The 18,360-nt window shown below is 42.4% G+C and overlaps 1 protein-coding gene across 1 annotated transcript in view; it reads left to right on the top strand.

Moving 5' to 3' along the window:
- The window catches only part of AARS (alanyl-tRNA synthetase), a 163,333-nt gene that overhangs the window by 33,113 nt on the left and 111,860 nt on the right, over window positions 1–18,360 (top strand). The window contains 3 exon segments of the mRNA XM_029608901.1: window positions 141–329; window positions 2,046–2,191; window positions 17,990–18,181. Coding sequence (XP_029464761.1) covers window positions 141–329; window positions 2,046–2,191; window positions 17,990–18,181 — 527 coding nt within the window.

The following is an 18,360-nucleotide window of genomic DNA, read 5'->3' as shown; positions in this document are numbered from 1 at the left end:
TTTAGGAAAGAGTATTTAACAGGACAAGTTATCCGGCTAACCTTAGCTGAATAACTTGCCCACTAAACGGCTTACTGAATATGGACCTATTTGTATTTTTGCCTTTCCTTACATCTGCTCTTTTTATGTTTCCTTTCAAGTTCAAACCTATCTTCTTGAATACCATTGATCCTTCCCACCCCATGGCTAGGCTGAATCGTGCAGCAAACACACAGAAGTGCATACGTGCAGGAGGCAAACACAATGATCTGGATGACGTGGGGAAGGATGTTTACCACCACACTTTCTTTGAGATGCTAGGCTCCTGGTCCTTTGGTGACTACTTCAAGGTTAGAAAAACATCAATAAAGGATGTTTTTTTTTTTTTTTTTTCCCATATATGTTGTTCTGTGTTCCCTCATGGTAGCTGCAGCTGCATATTCTGACATTCCACCACTAGAAGACTGATGTTCTCCTCTTCTGTCTGTGCTGCTTGTGACCTCTGTCCTTTCCCGCGGATTTAAACGCATGTCTACAGCACAGCCTTGGGTAGGGGCCGAAGTAATAAGGTGTGCTAAAGCTGCCGTGGGTTTGTGTTTGCCTGTACTCGCGTTTGTATGTATGTTTTCCTGTGCAGAGCCCTATACGGGGATGTAATGAGTGTTATGTGCGTGGGAAAAAAGCGTGTAGGAACGTGCTTACAGTCCTGCGGATTTTCCTGCGCGAATGATGCTAAAGGCATACAAAGGAGGCAATAGGCAATGCAGGGAGCTGCGCTAATGTTAGTGTGGGGTTTTTTTAATGCAGGTTTTTTATCACCATGGTCAGGGAACAAATTTAAATGTCAGCGCCGAGTCAGGGGGCCTGTGTCGGCATCTGAGCGTCCTGAAAACCACCTAGCTGAGCACCTATCTCAGCGTCCGAGCGGCCAGCTTAACTAGGTGCTTTTTCTGGGCATCCGATCATATAGATACGCAACAAACTAAGCGCCTAGCTCAGCGCCTGAGTGGCAAGATTAGGCGCCTTTCTGGGTGCCAGAGCATCCATATTCGCTCCCGGCTGAGTACCTATGTCGGTACCCGAGCATCCAGATTGGTGCCCAACTGAGCATCTTTCTCGCTGCTATGCCAGTGTGAATTATCACCCATGAAAATATTTGCCATGTTTTCTGCAGCACAGTTATTTGAAATATTAAAATTACTTTCCAGTGTCATACTTTCACTTAATAGGGAGACCCGTTTGCTCGCTTGCTTTTATGCACGGATTATCGGCGTGGGTTTTGAGCGTGGATGCGGCTGCTTATTACATAGGCCCTTACTGCGCTTAAGTACACACATTTCTTCGTATGTGCATGGATTTCTGCGCGCAAATCATTTGCATAATTCATTTTTTTATATCCCGCGGAAAGAGCGTTTTCAGCCGTGTGCGATGATCAAAACCCGCGCTCATAACTAGCACCGTTTTTGCCGCGGGTCTTATTACATCGGCCCTGAAGTGGGGGAGGCTAGCCCATCGCCGTATATACACATAGGTTCTCATCACAGCACTTACCCAAGCTTTAGACAAAACTAGAAATGACACAATTCAGTTTCCAGCTGACCAGTGTATCTTGCTTACTGACTTCTAGCTTCCTTGTGAAATCACTTTTATATACTTACTGTTGCACAGCTAAATAATTTTGAAGTTTCAGCTGTGTTGCCTACTTCATCACTGACCCATCCACTGTTCATCATGAAGTAATTTTGAGCTTTGTGAAGCTATTTTGACTGTAGGAACAGTTTGTAGAAAGATCATTTGCAACTTGTGACCTAATCAGTGGTGACCTAGAAACCTTATAATAAAAATAACATTATGGTAGTTTCCATTATTGTAAAAGTAGTTCATTTAGTGCTAGAAAATCTATTTACTTTCAGAAAAGTGAATGGTGAGAAGGTGAGGGAGATGCACCAGTCATAAATTCTTGGGCTAATGAATAATATGATGCACCAGTCATAAATTCTTGGGCTAATGAATAATATGATCTGTCTGTTTATTAATTGGCTAACCCTACTTGAGTTTTTCTTCAGGAACTGGCTTGTAAGCTGGCTCTGGACCTGCTAACCAAGGAGTTTGGTATTGACATAGACCGTCTCTATGTCACTTATTTTGGAGGGGACAAGGCTGCTGGTTTGGAGCCGGACCTTGAGTGCAAGCAGATCTGGCTGAATTTAGGGTAAGGATGTGGCATTTGTAAGAATGGAAAACACACATTAGGATCCCTCATTAGACATGTAAATATCACTAAGCAGAAGGAAAAAGAAAGTATATATAACAAAGGCAAGTGAATTCAAATAAAACTACAATAGAAATAACCCCACTAAATACTCAAAAGTGCTGAATAATATTTTACTGCAAAAATGCTCACTTAAAAATACTTTTAGCATTCTATTTCCATTTGCATATAAAATTTGGGGATTAGTCCAGCTTCATGTTAGTATATGCATAATGAGCTTTGTTAGTCCAATGGGTTGGCTGTATATATAAAGTGAGTTATTGACAATTTTTCAGGACCGCTTGTTTGTTTAAACGCTACTTATTTTTTGAAGTGAGCGTTTTTGCAGTACATTATGATTACATAAAGGTTATTGGTTTACGTTCAAGTGCTTCCTTTCTGCTGTTGCAGTGTATTTATGAACATACTGAGGAAGCAGAAAGTATTTTTTAAATGAATTTCTAATTTAAAAATTTTTTTTTTTTTTTTTTTTTTTGGGAAATGTGATATACCACTGTTTTGGTGGTGGCTTAAAAATAGCCTTGTTTTCCAGAGATTTACATAGGAACATTTAGTTGAGATTCTGTAACAATAGCTGCTCTTGGTAAAAGGTTTGATTTATGTTCTCTTGCATAAGTAATTAACTACTATCAAGGATTTCTTTAATTTAGCACATCTCTTTTTTTATGTGGGTTGCCTTTCATCTTCAAACCAGAAGGCAGAACTGCCAGGGAGAGTTCCAAAAGGAACAAAAGTACATTTTGACAGTGTTGGCAGATAAAAAAAAATATCCCCAAAATACTTAGTCCACCTTGAAGTGCTGCTGCAATTTTTACTTGATCTGTGGTAATCTTTCCTTTTATCACTAAGGTCCCTTTGTGTTTATCCCAAGTATGTTAGAATTCTACAACTGTTTTGGCACTTTCCACATTGACTGGAGCTGGCTGCTATTATCAAGATGAAAATTATAATTTGTATTCCTTTTTTGCCGTCGTATGTTGACCTCCTTGTCCTTTAACTTGGAGAGGGCAATTTTCACATGGCCCATGGTGCTCTCAGATCTGTGGTGTGCAAACCGGTTTTCAAAGGGAATGGTGGGCTGGCAGGGGAATTTGGGTACTTTGTACCTGCTTTTGAAGGATGCACAGGGATTTCCAGATGAAATCCCCAACAGGTATGTTCCCTTCCTTAAGCTAACTCCACCTAGTTTTTACTGCACCAAGGATAGAAGAACCATTTTAAAACTATATTTACTTGCATAAAACCTTTGAATATTGTTCTTTAATTCTTTGAAAAGTGCATTTCATCTTATTGATGCCTGATAGATACTTGTAACATATTTTCCTTTTTTCATTCAATAAGCAGGGCTAAATTAGCCATGACATGGGGTGATGTCATCCGGCAACACTGAACAGACCCATCTCTCCTAGCTAGTAGAACTTTTATCTCTGATCATGTACAGGAATTCCTGTGTGAGCATTGCCTCGTGAGTCTGTCTTTTTTTTTTTTTTTTTTATGTCCTAGCACAGCACGGACATGTACTTTTTTTTTTTTTTCCCTTCAATTCTCCCATTTTTTTAAGTTATTTTTTCATATAAAAGCCTTGCTGCTTTAGCAGCACTTCCAACAACACTTTTAAATGCTACCAAAAAGAGAGTAAAAGTACTTGCCGCCTCAAGATGTCTGGCAAACAGAAGGCCACAAAGTGGATTCCAGAACTGTATTTGTAGCAAAGTAATGTCCATTACAGATGGATACTAACTCTATCGTTGCCTGGGACCAGTGCTTGACCAGGCCAACTGCTGTAATTGTGGACAGATGTCCCTGCATACACAATGTGCCAAAAGTTTATAAAATGGAGGAACTGCGTAAGTCTCTTAGAAGTTGCAGTCTCTCCTCTTCCCACAGTGCAGCATTGTCTACCTCTCTGGGAAAAGAGTTGAGCTGGCATTTCTTAAAAACTCACCCTTGGATAAGGCAGGCCAAAACTTTGGGGTCAAGTACTGCTAACCTGCCTGTATCAAAGAAGTGGCATCACTCTGTGGAGTGAGTGGAACAACCAGTGTTGAAGCACAGCGTACCAATGCATGGCATTCATGCCTTTTCGATGTATAGAACATCGATGCTGTCTGCATATGGATCAATGCATACACTGACCCACTCCCAAGCATGGTAAGTTGGTGCAGTCGAAGTATGCAACCATTAAATCATCGAAACACATGGCACCGTTGAAACATGAGATTTGGCACTGCTGAAACTTAAAACATTGACACTGTTGATGCACAAATTTACGACACTCTTGAAGTATCAAGTCCTGGACAGTGGAGCCTTCCACGTTAATTGTATCATGTTGCATTGCCGACACAATTTTTATGAGGCTGTCCAAGATCCAGAGCAGAGGGAGATATGATCCCTCTACCCCTTCCAATAACTAGAGCCCTTACACCAGCAGAAGGTTTGCACTTGGAGACACCAGATCCCACAAGTTCTGTGGTGTCTTGCTTTTAATAGTCCTCCAATTCAAGAACAAGAACCCATTCTAGTCTCATTTGATGATCCACCACCCACTCCAGATCAGAGGACAATGTTAACCATTCAGCAAAATAGTGGAGCTTGTGAAAAATTTCTTTACTACTTTGGCTAAAGAGAACGAAGGAGCTTTCTATCCTCTCCTCTCAGCTATTGCTAGCATCTTCCCACAAGGAGGAGACCAGTATACCCCCAATATAAGATAATACACCATCAGATCTCCTGTTATGAGGTTTTTTTCTCCTAATTCATTTGCAACAGAGTCCATCCGTTCAGAGATCGGGAGTATTCCTCTCTGAAGTGACAAAGGAAGCTTCCCTCTTCATCACTGGGATCTTGGGTTAGTGTTCTCACACTCTTATGTTCAGAGGAGGAATTGACAGGAATCCCCTCTGACCTACTACTGGAGCCTCCAGAGCAATTCTGTCCTTCAGAAGACCTCTCTTACTCGAAATTATTAGATAAATTAGGAATTGCTCTTGGAGTAAATATGCACAAAGAGATCCTTGTGCAGAGGCATTTGGTCTTCCTCAAATTTTGGACATGGCCGCAGAACTGGCAGCTATCCCAGTTCACAGCATTCTACAACAGTTACAGATGAGAATGTGAGAGAACCCCAACTGCAAGAATGTTAGATCTCAAATATAGAGTGTAGAAATCGCCAGGTTTTGGATGACTCCAAGTACCTCATCAATCAGTTGTTGAATCCTCCCTGAAAAGAGTAAATAAAAGAATTTATTCCAATATACCAGCAGGGAAGGATCCCAGGTTACTCGACGATTTTGGGAAGAAAGATTTCCAGAGTTCCATGCTATGTGCATGGATTTCTTCTCATCAGTTACATGGTGCTAAAACTTTTTTTTTTTTTTTTTCAACCTACTGAGGGTGGGAATTATTCACAACCACTTCTAGGTGATAAAGAATGCATATGCCATCTCTTCTAATCGGTCTGTGAATCATTTGATACGATATCACGTACCTTGACAGCTTCTATCAGAGTGTGACACACAGACTGGTTGAGAGCCAGTAGCCTACGCAATGACATTCATGACAAGTTGGCAGATGTTCCTTGTTTGGGAGACCACCTGTTTGGAGAAAAGTTCAAAGAAACTGTCATTCAGATAAAAGAACAAAATGTAGCGGTTCAATCCCTCTCCACAGGATCTAAACAACAATCTTCTTCAAGACGCTCCTCCTACACCTTTGAGACTATACTTCCAGGGACACCCCTTCCACCTTTTCAAAGATATCTGCTTCCACTTCTTACTCATCTACTACTACTTGTGGCTCGTACTCGACAATGTGAGCGCCATCTGTTTAAAGCAACATAAGTCCAGCCCAAGCTTGGGCTAAGTTTTTGATTTCTTCACAAGTCCACTAACCACCCTCTCCAGTCGGGAGAATCCAGGCCTTTCAGGAGAAGTGGCACAAAATAAAAAAAACAGATGGGTTCTCAAGATTTGTGGAATCAGGATATCATTTGCATTTCTCTTGGCTACCATCTCTTCCTTATTCGGCTTTCAATCTGGATCTGTCTGTTAACACAGCTCCGTCTGGAAGTGGAATTGCTTCTTCAGCAGTGGGCAATAGAGCCAGTCCCTGGCATTCCAGTATGGACAGGGATTCCTCCTAATACTTCCTCAAGAAATCTGGGGAACTGAGTCCTATTCTGGATCCGAGAAGCCTTAGAGAAATTCAGAATGAATTCCCTTAAAGCTGTTCTTCCCTACATCCAAAAAGGAGAATGGATGTTCGTGCTTCACCTGAAAGATGCATATGCCCATATACCCATCCATCCCACCCATTGGCATTATCTTTGCTTCAGAGTGGACTTTTCCCATTATTAAAACAAAGTATTCCCATTTGGCCGGTCAGCAGCTCTGAGGGTCTTGACCAAGTGCCTGGCAATAGTACCAGTGCATTTAGATGTCTCATAAGATGATTGTCTAATCACAACCAACTCCCAGGAGGGTGTGTTAGTCTCCCTGCAAAAATCCAGCTTTTAAAGAAGTTGGCATTTCTGATGAATTTTGAGAAGTTGAATGTAGTGCCCATAAAATACAATTTATTGGAGCATGGATAGATTCACTGAGGGAGAACTCTATAAGATCATTTGTTCACAAATTTTAACTCCGTGCTAGACAACCAGAGAAGTCTTGGTTGTTATAAGTCATATGATGGTGTCCATTCATGTAGCCTGCTCCACATCCACCACCTACAGAGGGGTCTCCGCTGTCAATGGGATTGGCTAACTCACCCCTTTCAAACCGAAATACAAGTCTCAAAGAACATGAAACAGGAATTGTACTGATGGCTAAACCCTTGTGTTCTTTAAGAAGGATCTCCACATTGTCTGCTCCCTCATCAAATAACTTTAGCATGGATCAGCAATTGCCAGTAACCTATTAAAAAAAAAAAAACCAAAAAAAAAAACCAAACAAACAAAACTTGCTGGGCAGACTAGATGGACCATTCTGGTCTTTATCTGCCGTCATTCAGTATGCTTCTATGATAGACTCCTCCACCAAAAGTCTGGGCACCCCACTGGAACTTTTCGCAACTAAGGATTTGGTGTCTCATAGAAAATCTAGCTAGGTAGTCAACCTACTAAAACTGAGAATGACTAGACGTGCACTATCGATTTTCTTGCACTTTCTTCAAAAGAGAAGCATTCTAATTCAAACTGACAACCAAGTAGCCATGTTGTCTCTGAATATCAGAGTTAGCCAGATAACATAGCTGGTTAACTTAACTCCTTCCAGTTCGACCCCAGAATGCCCCTAACTTATCTAGCTAAATTCTAGCAGTACCTCTCAAAGACATCCTCAAAGCTACAACTTAGTCATCAGTACACACCTTTACGACCCACTACTGTTTGGCCGATCTCTCAAAGATTGATAAATTTGGACAAGCAGAACTGCATAGCTTGTTCACTAAGTAGTCTACTCTCCACATTGAGGTCTGGGTTGCTTATTCAATAAACGCTCTGTTGCAACCCTCAACGTGGGACTTACCTGTCATGGCTAATTTAGTCCTGCTTATCGACAGAAAAACAAATTTGCTTATTGTAAATGGTGTTTTCCATAGATTGTAGGATGAATTAGCCATGCTAAATACTCGCCTGCCTCCCTGGAGAGACGACTACCTAGCTAGATTTAGCTTTAAAATTGAAGAGGCTCACGAGCCAGTGCCCGGATGGGAATTCGTGCACACGCAATAAGCTTAAAAACTCTACTAACTAGGAGAGACTGATCTATTCAGTGCCATTAGATGATGTGACCTCACATCATATGGCTAATAATTCCTGCTATCTACAAAAAACATTTTTTTATGGTAAGCAAACTTGCTTTCCCTTTTAGAAAGGTCCTCAAGTCTCTTATATATGGCTTATAGTGCAGTCTATATATTGGTTTGGTGTTTTTCTCTTGCATTATCTCCACGTTGCTTATGTTTAGTAGATGTGGTTTTCAGAACTGTACACAGTACTCAAGGTAGGGTCTTAGCAGATACTGATACAAAAGTAAAATTATTTCCTCCTTTTGCTAGTGATACCACTAAGCACCCAAGTATACTACTAGTGTACCCAACTTCTTTATCATACTGGCTACCTTGAGGTCATCAATGATGATGACCCATAGGTTCTTCTCTGTTTGATTGTAGTTCCTTTTCCTGTGAACTTTCTTTTTCTTTTGGCCCTAGGATTTGTGTATCTATTTGCATGATTCTGCATTTTTATTTTTTAATTATAGTAGTGAAACTCTTGACAGTTCTACCTGTTTGGGGGACTGGTACTTAGTCTATTCTATTTCAGATTTTTATGCCTTTTTAGCACTCCTGTAATTTCCATTATGAAGACATTGTTGAAGCCTGGGCTAGTAGTGAACCCTGCTGGATCCCTGGAATGCGAGGTTTTTGTTCTAGCTTTTTTGAAAGAAAATTTTGAAGCTACCAGATGAGATTAGTCTGTCCAATCAAAATGACACGTGAGGCTGAATGTTGGACTGAATTTAAGACAGGGACTGTGGTGGAGGTCTTACTCTTTTGGATAAGGCTCAGATTTCAATGAGTATTTTGGATTCTTACCCTTCATCATTAAGTAAGAGGAGGTGAGGAGGTGCCCTTCTTACTGTTATAATTAATGCTTTTTTTTGACAGAGGCTTCTTTTTCCTGTATCTCCTTGAAACATGCATTGGTCAAACTTTGGTAATTTAAAACAAAAAAGTCTTATATAATCCAACCAGTTCCAAATCCGACATTCCTCAAAGCTGATCAAAAGGGCTGTTTAGATACAATGAATACATTTTCGCAGGATAACTATTATCTGGATCCCTTGCTTTAGTATTCTAGTGGATCTAAGAATGTGAACTGATTAGAGGAGTGTTTCTTGCTTATACTTTTGGATTATTTGGCTGGCTTTGACTTCTTCAACCACAGGATTCTATTAAATAAACTCTGTGTCCTTGGTGTCAGAGAAACTGTTTGATCCAGTGGTTTGAATCCTTTTTTAATCAGTAGAAAACTATGTTGGAGGAGTAATTTGTCCTCTTCTAGTAAAGTGAAATTCGAGTTCTGCACGGGGCAGTTATCCTTTGTGCTATTTAATGTTTGTTGCTACAAAACCCATAGTAAAATCTATTAATTTAGAAATTTGTATGAACTTGTTAACTAGCTACCAGAACTTAAATTCTAAATATGGACCATCATATCTGGTAACTCTTGCACTTATATTTCTCCAGTCATATTTTAATCAGTGATTCTTTCAGCAACAGTCCAAACAGAAAGAAAATGTGTTATCTTTCCAGGTAACAGCAGCTACATAGAGGTTCCCCTGATGGAAATGCACATATCTTCATTAAAATCACAGATCATTTTGGGGGTGATGTGGGTCTATATCTACAGCATCCCAGAGAGCACTTTGAGAACAATTTTCAGCTCACCAGTTCCATGGTGGTAGTACAGTAGTATTAAAACATGTGTTTTTATTGTGTAAATATTGTAAAAAAAAAAAAAAAAAAAAGGATTTCTGTTTGGATTAAAATGAGTGACCGTAGCAGTGCAAGTGTCATGCAGTTCTGATGGTTCATATTTAGAATTAAAGTTCTGATATCTATAAATTCATTCAAATCTCTAAATTTATAAATTTCAGTATGGATTTTGTATCAGGATATTTATGTTCCCATTCTGCAGTTTTTTTTTTTGTTTTACTTTTCTTTTAGTGAATTACTAGTGGACCCCTGCCACGCGTTGCAGTGGCTGAGTCAGATTCTTTGCCCTCCCTGCCCCTTCCCCTTGCTCATTTAGCTGAGTCACTCCCCCACCCCTTCCCTCCCCTGTCCCCACTTCAACTCTGTCCCCTTACACTCACCTCTCCCCTCATTCTTCCTCCCCTCACTGTCACCTCAGTGACTCCCCACCTGGTGAGGGCTGTTTTGTAACCTTTCGGAGATGGTGCACATTTTGTGTATGTGTTTGTGTGTGCCCTCCCCCTTTGTACCCCAAAGTATTCCCCACAGAAATGTTGTGTTTATGTAAGCCTCCCCCCCTCCCTTCCCCCCTCCCCCCCCCCCCAGGTCGGCGAAATAGACTAACCCACAAGAGTTGCAGAATCTCGGAACTGCCCCCTGCCCCCCCCCCCTCGAACATGTACGCAAGAGCATCCCGCATGCCCAACGATACCTTTCAAAAATGGTAGTCGGTGGAGCGGGCGTTCGTTCCGGCATGGAAGTATTGGCGCCGGGCCCTCTAGGTGGAGCAATGGGAGCGGTCATCTCGCTCAGATAGTAAGGACGAAGGTGCGCCGGTTGCCAGTTCAGAAAATGGTGTCGACTGGCCCTCGCCCTTACTATGTCACATGGGCTACTGCCACTATTGGCGTTCCCAAGTGTCCTAGTAAGGGAAAGAGCCGTCGGCGCCATTTTGATTGCTGACAGCCGTAGTGTATGCGATGTGTCCTGGAGCAGTGTTGCCCCCCCCCGCTGGAGCAGCCCGAACTATTCTGCAGTGTTCCGTGCGTTCGGAGGTTGAGGGCAGTAAGTAGAAAAGTCATGTGCGTGAGGGGTGTGAGGATGGTGTTTGTGTGTGAGTTCGTAGGGTGTGGGAATTGCAAACATGTGGCATGTGAGTGGCCTCCCGGTGTAGCATGCTGGTATTTAGTGGGATTTTGTGTGTTTTTTGAGGGTGTGTGAAGTAAGTACAATTGGCATGTGTGCGGGGGGGTGTGTGTGTGTGAGGAGGGTGGATTTGTGTCTGCTCGGAGGGTGTGTGAATCGCAAACATTGGTCACGTGTGTGTGGGGTGTGAGCGTTTGTGCAAGGTGTAAGAGCTTCCGCTTACGTCCACCAGATGTCGCTGTTTTGTGGAACCAAATTTTAAAACTTTTTTTCCAGCCCCCAGTGTACAAGTGTAGAAGATCCTTGCCGTATGTTAGGTGAAACTTGTGTCCAAATTTGAACGCAATCGGTTAATGGTTGCTGAGATTAGCGATTTGGTACAAACTATTTAACATTTTTATTTATATAGATTCAGCATTTCTCCATTACTGGAAATTATTAGATCATATGATTTTGACTTTGCATTTTTATGCAGATGATTTGCAGAATTACTGTATTGACTCTACAGCATCCTCCACTGAGAAGGTCAACAGCGGTCTCTCTGCTATCTCTGACTAGATGCATTCTAAATAAGTTTTCATTTAATTTGGGTAAAACAAATTCTCCAAGGACAAGCAGGATAGTAGTACTTGCATGTGGGTAACATCATCAGATGGAAACCCAATGTGGGAAACCTATGTCAAAGTTTCTAGAACTTTGACTAGGCACACGGAGCATCCCCAGCATACCCTATACTGCACATCCACACGGGGCCCCTCTCCAGTTTCTCTTTTTCCGTGGAGTAGTAAGCCTTGTGGTTTGAGTGAGCTCTCTTTAGCTGTTTTTGGCCTTGTGGAAAACTGTTTTTCTCGTGGTTTTTGTGGGTTTTTTCTCATTGCTCCATCACCGGGTCCCTTTTGGTGCCCTCCTGTAGCGTCTCATGGTCAGGGTTTTCGGTGATGCAGGTAAGTTTCCTTTCACGTTTTGATTCCCTGTGGTGGTGGTGCATCAGTGCCCGCAGGCCATTGATGCCCTGCTGCCATCTCCTTCAGTTTGTGCCCCTTTTGTTTCATCTTGCATGGCCACATCCGATTTTTGTTGATGCCCCTGCTGCCTGAGAACCATGTCCATTACATATCCAAATGAGATGTGTGTTGTGTGCCTGGGGGCATCGCATGTTATCCAGGATTGCTGCTTATGCACACAGATGACCCCGAATGGACGTCTGTTTCAACTCGACAAGGTGGAGTCTCTTTGGGTCGAAGTCCTAGCCATCAGCATTGAAAGACTAAGGAGCTGCACCGATGGATATCGAGCCATCGACATCGGCGGAACCATCGGTTCCATTAATGCCACCAATGGACAGGGGTACTGGAGACTGACCATTGTCTGTCTCCTCCAGGCCGAGGAAATCAGTATCCTATTTATTGGTCTTTGTTCTGGGAAAGGTCTGTCCGAGCATCAAGGGAAGCTGAAGAAGCATTGGCCCTGGTCCCCCTTGATGCACAGTCCTGGGCATGGGATGCACAGTCTTTTGCTGCGATGTCCTCGAAGGAATCCTGCAGTGAAGAGTGCCAATCCTCCATTGATGCTGGGAGTCTGTGACGGTCTCCACCGGTCCTGATGCCAATCACTGATCCATTTTGAGGGTCCGAAGAGGATCTTGCTACCCCTCCTTCCTCCCAGTTGATGTTGGCATTGGCAGTGTTTGAGGAGGAGTTGGAGTGCCGAGTCCAGCTATCGATGGACTGTGGTACTGAAGGGACTGGACCCGGTGGCGCCCGTCCTCGTACTGCTTCTGGAGAAACTCAGTGTACTCATCGGAGCGTTACCGACCCAGCTGGTTTTGGTTCCCAGAACAGCATCGGTGCCCTACGTGGCACCAAGGACTCCCCCTACCAATATGGTGGTCGTTGCCGGTTCCTCCTCCGAGGAAGCTCTGCCGAGGCCAGCAGAGATGCTGAGGTCTGCCACTGCCCTGTCTAATTCTACTGGTGCCTGCATCTCTGGACGAAGGCAGAGTACCTAGGGACCCATCCCCTGTTACAGTGAGTATGAGGAACCCTATGACCCCTGGGGAGATGATGCTTCGGAATCCTCCTCCAAAGCTCTCCCTTCAGAACATTCTCCTCCAGAGGAGCGAAGGAAGTCTCCACCTGAGGTCTTAATCTTTGCAGGTTTAGTGAAGGTGATGGCGGAAGCCATCCCGTTTTAGTTATTGACAGAGGAGGTTGCCAGGCACAAAATGCTTGAGATCCTCCAGGAGATCGTGGCAGACCCAGTTCACAAGATCGTTAAAGAGTTCTTACTGAGTATTTGGGAACACCCCCTCACAGTGCTTCCCGTTAATAAGAAGGCAGACTGAGTCTACCTTGTCTAGAAGGCTGCTGGATTCGATAAACTTCAGCTGCCCCACCAGTTGGTGGTTGAATCCCTCCTCGAGGGCAAAGCCCTGTCGGATTCATTCTTTGGTGCCCCTGGGGAAGGACCATAGAGCGATGGACACTCTTGGGAGGAAGGTGTCCCAAGGTGCCATACTTATTGCCTGCATCGCTGCCTACCAGCTCTACATGAGTCAGTACTCGTGGGACATCTGGAAGTAGGAGGTGGCCGAGCAGCTGCCTCATTAGCAGTAGAACACCCTCATGTCGCTGGTGCATAAGGGCCTAGGATGCAGAAAACCTGAGTTCCGAGCAATCTCTGGTTTTTGATGATTGCATCCAGAGTCTCTATAGTGGGAATTGGCGCCCGCAGAATGGCATGGCATCATGCCATGGATCTTTGACCAGAGGTACAGAAACGACTCGCTGACATGCCATGTTTTGGAGAGGATCTCTTTGGAAATAAGGTGACGGACACTGTGACCCAGCTTCGGGACCATTATGAAAACCTCTGACTCAGCTCTGCTGGTACTCTGGGCCTGCCCTCTTTAAGGAGGCCTGCAAGATGTGGGCGAAGGAAGTCTTTCTCCAAAGTAGTCTTCCTATTCCCCTTCGCTCCAATCAACACAGTCAGAGCTCCTGTGGCCGTCCTAGGCAGCAGAGATCCCCCAAGCTCCTTTGACTGGGTCATAGGGAGTGTATACCAGTTGCCTGTACCTGGGATGATGGACCCTCCAGTTGGGGGAAGGCTGTGGTTCTTTGCAGCCAGTGGTACCAATTGAATCTATTGGGTGTCCCACGAATTTGCCCTCCATGCCCGTTTTGGGGGCTGGTAGCGCATCAGGAGGTATTACTAGTGGAGGTCTTCTTCCTCTTAACAGCCAAAACAGTTAAGCCTGTACTACCAGGGCAAAGAGGGTGGGGATTCTACTCCAGGTGCTTCCTGATTCCAAAGAGAATAGGAAGACTGTGTCCCGTCCTAGATGTAAGAGCCTTGAACAAGTTTCTAAGAAAAGAAACATTCAAGATGGTTTCCCTAGGCACCTTGATTCCTCTTTTTTACAAAAAGGGGACTGGCTATGCTCTCTCAACCTAAGGATTCATACACTTTTTTATATAGAGATCTTCCCCAGTCACAGGACATATCTCAATTTCTTGTGGGAAAGAACATAAGAAAATGCCATACTGGGTCAGACCAAGGATCCATCAAGCCCAGCATCCTGTTTCCAACAGTGGCCAATCCAGGCCATAAGAACCTGGCAAGTACCCAAAAACTAAGTCTATTCCATTTATTTATTTAGCACTTTTATATACCGATTTTCCAGTAACAGAATTACTAATCAAGTCTGTTTACATTCTAAACAATATCCAGATTGAACTTGGATAAAAATAAATGCGGTTATCAATGTAAAGTAACAGATATGTGGCCTAATGTAGGCTGGAGTTACGAACGGGTGTTGGGCATAAGGCTAGGTTTTTAATATTGCTCTCTGGGGGTTACCAATGAAAGGGATCATAGGTTGGAATACACATAAACGCTGAGGTTAGGAGAATGCTTGGTTGAATAACCAGCATTCCATGTAACCATTGCTAATGGCAGTGGCTATTCTCTAAGTGAACTTAATAGCAGGTAATGGACTTCTCCTCCAAGAACTTATCCAATCCTTTTTTAAACACAGCTATATTAACTGCACTAACCACATCCTCCGGCAACAAATTCCAGAGTCTAATTGTGCGTTGAGTAAAAAAGAACTTTCTCCAATTAGTTTTAAATGTGCCCCATGCTAACTTCATGGAGTGCCCCCTAGTCTTTCTACTATCCGAAAGAGTAAATAACCGATTCACATCTACCCGTTCTAGACCTCTCATGATTTTAAACACCTCTATCATATCCCCCCTCAGTCGTCTCTTCTCCAAGCTGAAAAGTCCTAACCTCTTTAGTCTTTCCTCATAGGGGAGTTGTTCCATTCCCCTTATCATTTTGGTAGCCCTTCTCTGTACCTTCTCCATCGCAATTATATCTTTTTTGAGATGCGGCGACCAGAATTGTACACAGTATTCAAGGTGCGGTCTCACCATGGAGCGATACAGAGGCATTATGACATTTTCCGTTTTATTCACCATTCCCTTTCTAATAATTCCCAACATTCTGTTTGCTTTTTTGACTGCCGCAGCACACTGTACCGACGATTTCAATGTGTTAACCTCTATGACACCTAGATCTCTTTCTTGGGTTGTAGCACCTAATATGGAACCCAACATTGTGTAATTATAGCATGGGTTATTTTTCCTTATATGCATCACCTTGCACTTATCCACATTAAATTTCATCTGCCATTTGGATGCCCAATTTTCCAGTCTCACAAGGTCTTCCTGCAATTTATCACAATCTGCTTGTGATTTAACTACTCTGAACAATTTTGTGTCATCTGCAAATTTGATTATCTCACTCGTCGTATTTCTTTCCAGATCATTTATAAATATATTGAAAAGTAAGGGTCCCAATACAGATCCCTGAGGCACTCCACTGTCCACTCCCTTCCACTGAGAAAATTGCCCATTTAATCCTACTCTCTGGTTCCTGTCTTTTAGCCAGTTTGCAATCCACGAAAGGACATCGCCACCTATCCCATGACTTTTTACTTTTCCTAGAAGCCTCTCATGAGGAACTTTGTCAAACGCCTTCTGAAAATCTAAGTATACTATATCTACCGGTTCACCTTTATCCACATGTTTATTAACTCCTTCAAAAAAGTGAAGCAGATTTGTGAGGCAAGACTTGCCCTGGGTAAAGCCATGCTGACTTTGTTCCATTAAACCATGTCTTTCTATATGTTCTGTGATTTTGATGTTTAGAACACTTTCCACTATTTTTCCTGGCACTGAAGTCAGGCTAACTGGTCTGTAGTTTCCCGGATTGCCCCTGGAGCCCTTTTTAAATATTGGGGTTACATTTGCTATCCTCCAGTCTTCAGGTACAATGGATGATTTTAATGATAAGTTACAAATTTTTACTAATAGGTCTGAAATTTCATATTTTGTAGTTCCTTCAGAACTCTGGGGTGTATACCATCCGGTCCAGGTGATTTACTACTCTTCAGTTTGTCAATCAGGCCTACCACATCTTCTAGGTTCACCGTGATTTGATTCAGTCCATCTGAATCATTACCCATGAAAACCTTCTCCATTACGGGTACCTCCCCAACATCCTCTTCAGTAAACACCGAAGCAAAGAAATCATTTAATCTTTCCGCAATGGCCTTATCTTCTCTAAGTGCCCCTTTAACCCCTCGATCATCTAACGGTCCAACTGACTCCCTCACAGGCTTTCTGCTTCGGATATATTTAAAAAAGATTTTACTGTGAGTTTTTGCCTCTACAGCCAACTTCTTTTCAAATTCTCTCTTAGCCTGTCTTATCAATGTCTTACATTTAACTTGCCAATGTTTATGCTTTATCCTATTTTCTTCTGTTGGATCCTTCTTCCAATTTTTTAATGAAGATCTTTTGGCTAAAATAGCTTCTTTCACCTCCCCTTTTAACCATGCCGGTAATTGTTTTGCCGCCTTTCCACCTTTCTTAACGTGTGGAATACATTTGGACTGTGCTTCTAGAATGGTATTTTTTAACAATGACCACGCCTCTTGGACATTTTTTACTTTTGTAGCTGCTCCTTTCAGTTTTTTCTAACAATTTTTCTCATTTTATCAAAGTTTCCCTTTTGAAAGTTTAGCACGAGAGCCTTGGATTTGCACACTGTTCCTTTTCCAGTCATTAAATCAAATTTGATCATATTATGATCACTATTGCCAAGCGGCCCCACCACCGTTACCTCTCTCACCAAGTCCTGTGCTCCACTGAGAATTAGATCTAAAATTGCTCCCTCTCTCGTCGGTTCCTGAACCAATTGCACTTTAAGTCCTGGGTGTAACAGTGATGGCAGCGCACCTTCACAGGCTGGGAGTGTATGTTTTACCGTATCTGGATGATTGGCTGGTCTCAGGCAGGAGCCATTAGGTCCATGCCGTGGTGAGGTCACTGGGGTTCGTTCTCAACTACCCAAAGTACTATGTCTTGTGGGCTTTTTCATGTACAGACCCAATGTTCTGGAACAATCTGTTAAAAATAAAATTCATTGGGATCTAAATTTTAAGAAGCTGCTAAAAAACTTCTCTATTTAGGAAGGGGGATTTCTTTCTTAAATGGTTTGTTTATGGTTGTTTTCACTTTGTCAGAGTCAGGCAAACAAATTTTTTAATTTTTCAGGTTTTATATTTTAGGTTGTATAAGCTTTGTAGTAGTGCAATATATTGGGTACTGTTTGTAATGTACTATATCTTTATTTTTTTTATAATCAAATTTGTATTTTTGTTGTATTGATTTGTACATTGTAGTACAGGTGATTAAAAAATGTAATCAAACAAATATGTGTCACAATATTAACAACAAGCCATCCACCATTGTAGTAATGGATATGATCAAGTTTAGATGTTTTTATTTGATGTTGTTTAACTAGGAGAATCAGAACAAAGTCCACTCTGTATGTTTCAAATTGCATTCTTAAGGAACTTATGGACACAATTCAGTAAATACAATTTTTTTTTTTTTTTTTGCTAAACAGTTTACATAAACTAAACAAAATAGCCGATAAGTTGTTTGCTGTAACTTCTCAAACAGACACTGAAGCTGTGGCATTAAGCACTGTATTAAGATATTCTTGTGCACTTTCACTGTTCTCATGAGAACTTTTCCCTTACAGCTTGCCTGAGTGCAGAGTCTTGCCTGGAAGCATGAAGGATAACTTCTGGGAGATGGGAGATACGGGCCCTTGTGGGCCCTGTAGCGAAATGCATTTTGACCGAATCGGCGGCAGAGACGCAGCGCACCTTGTCAACATGGATGATCCCAATGTGCTGGAGATCTGGAACTTGGTGTTCATTCAGTTCAACAGGTGAGCACCTGCTTAGCTCTTCACTTCTGTTAGCTCATTCATGAAAGAAGCTATGTTGGAAAATTTTCAAGCCTGCTCTTTTCTGAGCTTGGAAGAGCACTACGTAATATGAATTTGTATCGGCTTCACGATGTCAACAAGCTTGTTGCTAGCCTGATGTATGTTTTTGGTTATTGTGA

Source organism: Rhinatrema bivittatum, chromosome 7, assembly GCF_901001135.1.
Source record: "Rhinatrema bivittatum chromosome 7, aRhiBiv1.1, whole genome shotgun sequence".
Classification (NCBI taxonomy): domain Eukaryota; kingdom Metazoa; phylum Chordata; class Amphibia; order Gymnophiona; family Rhinatrematidae; genus Rhinatrema; species Rhinatrema bivittatum.
This window is presented reverse-complemented; position numbering and strand designations above follow the sequence as displayed.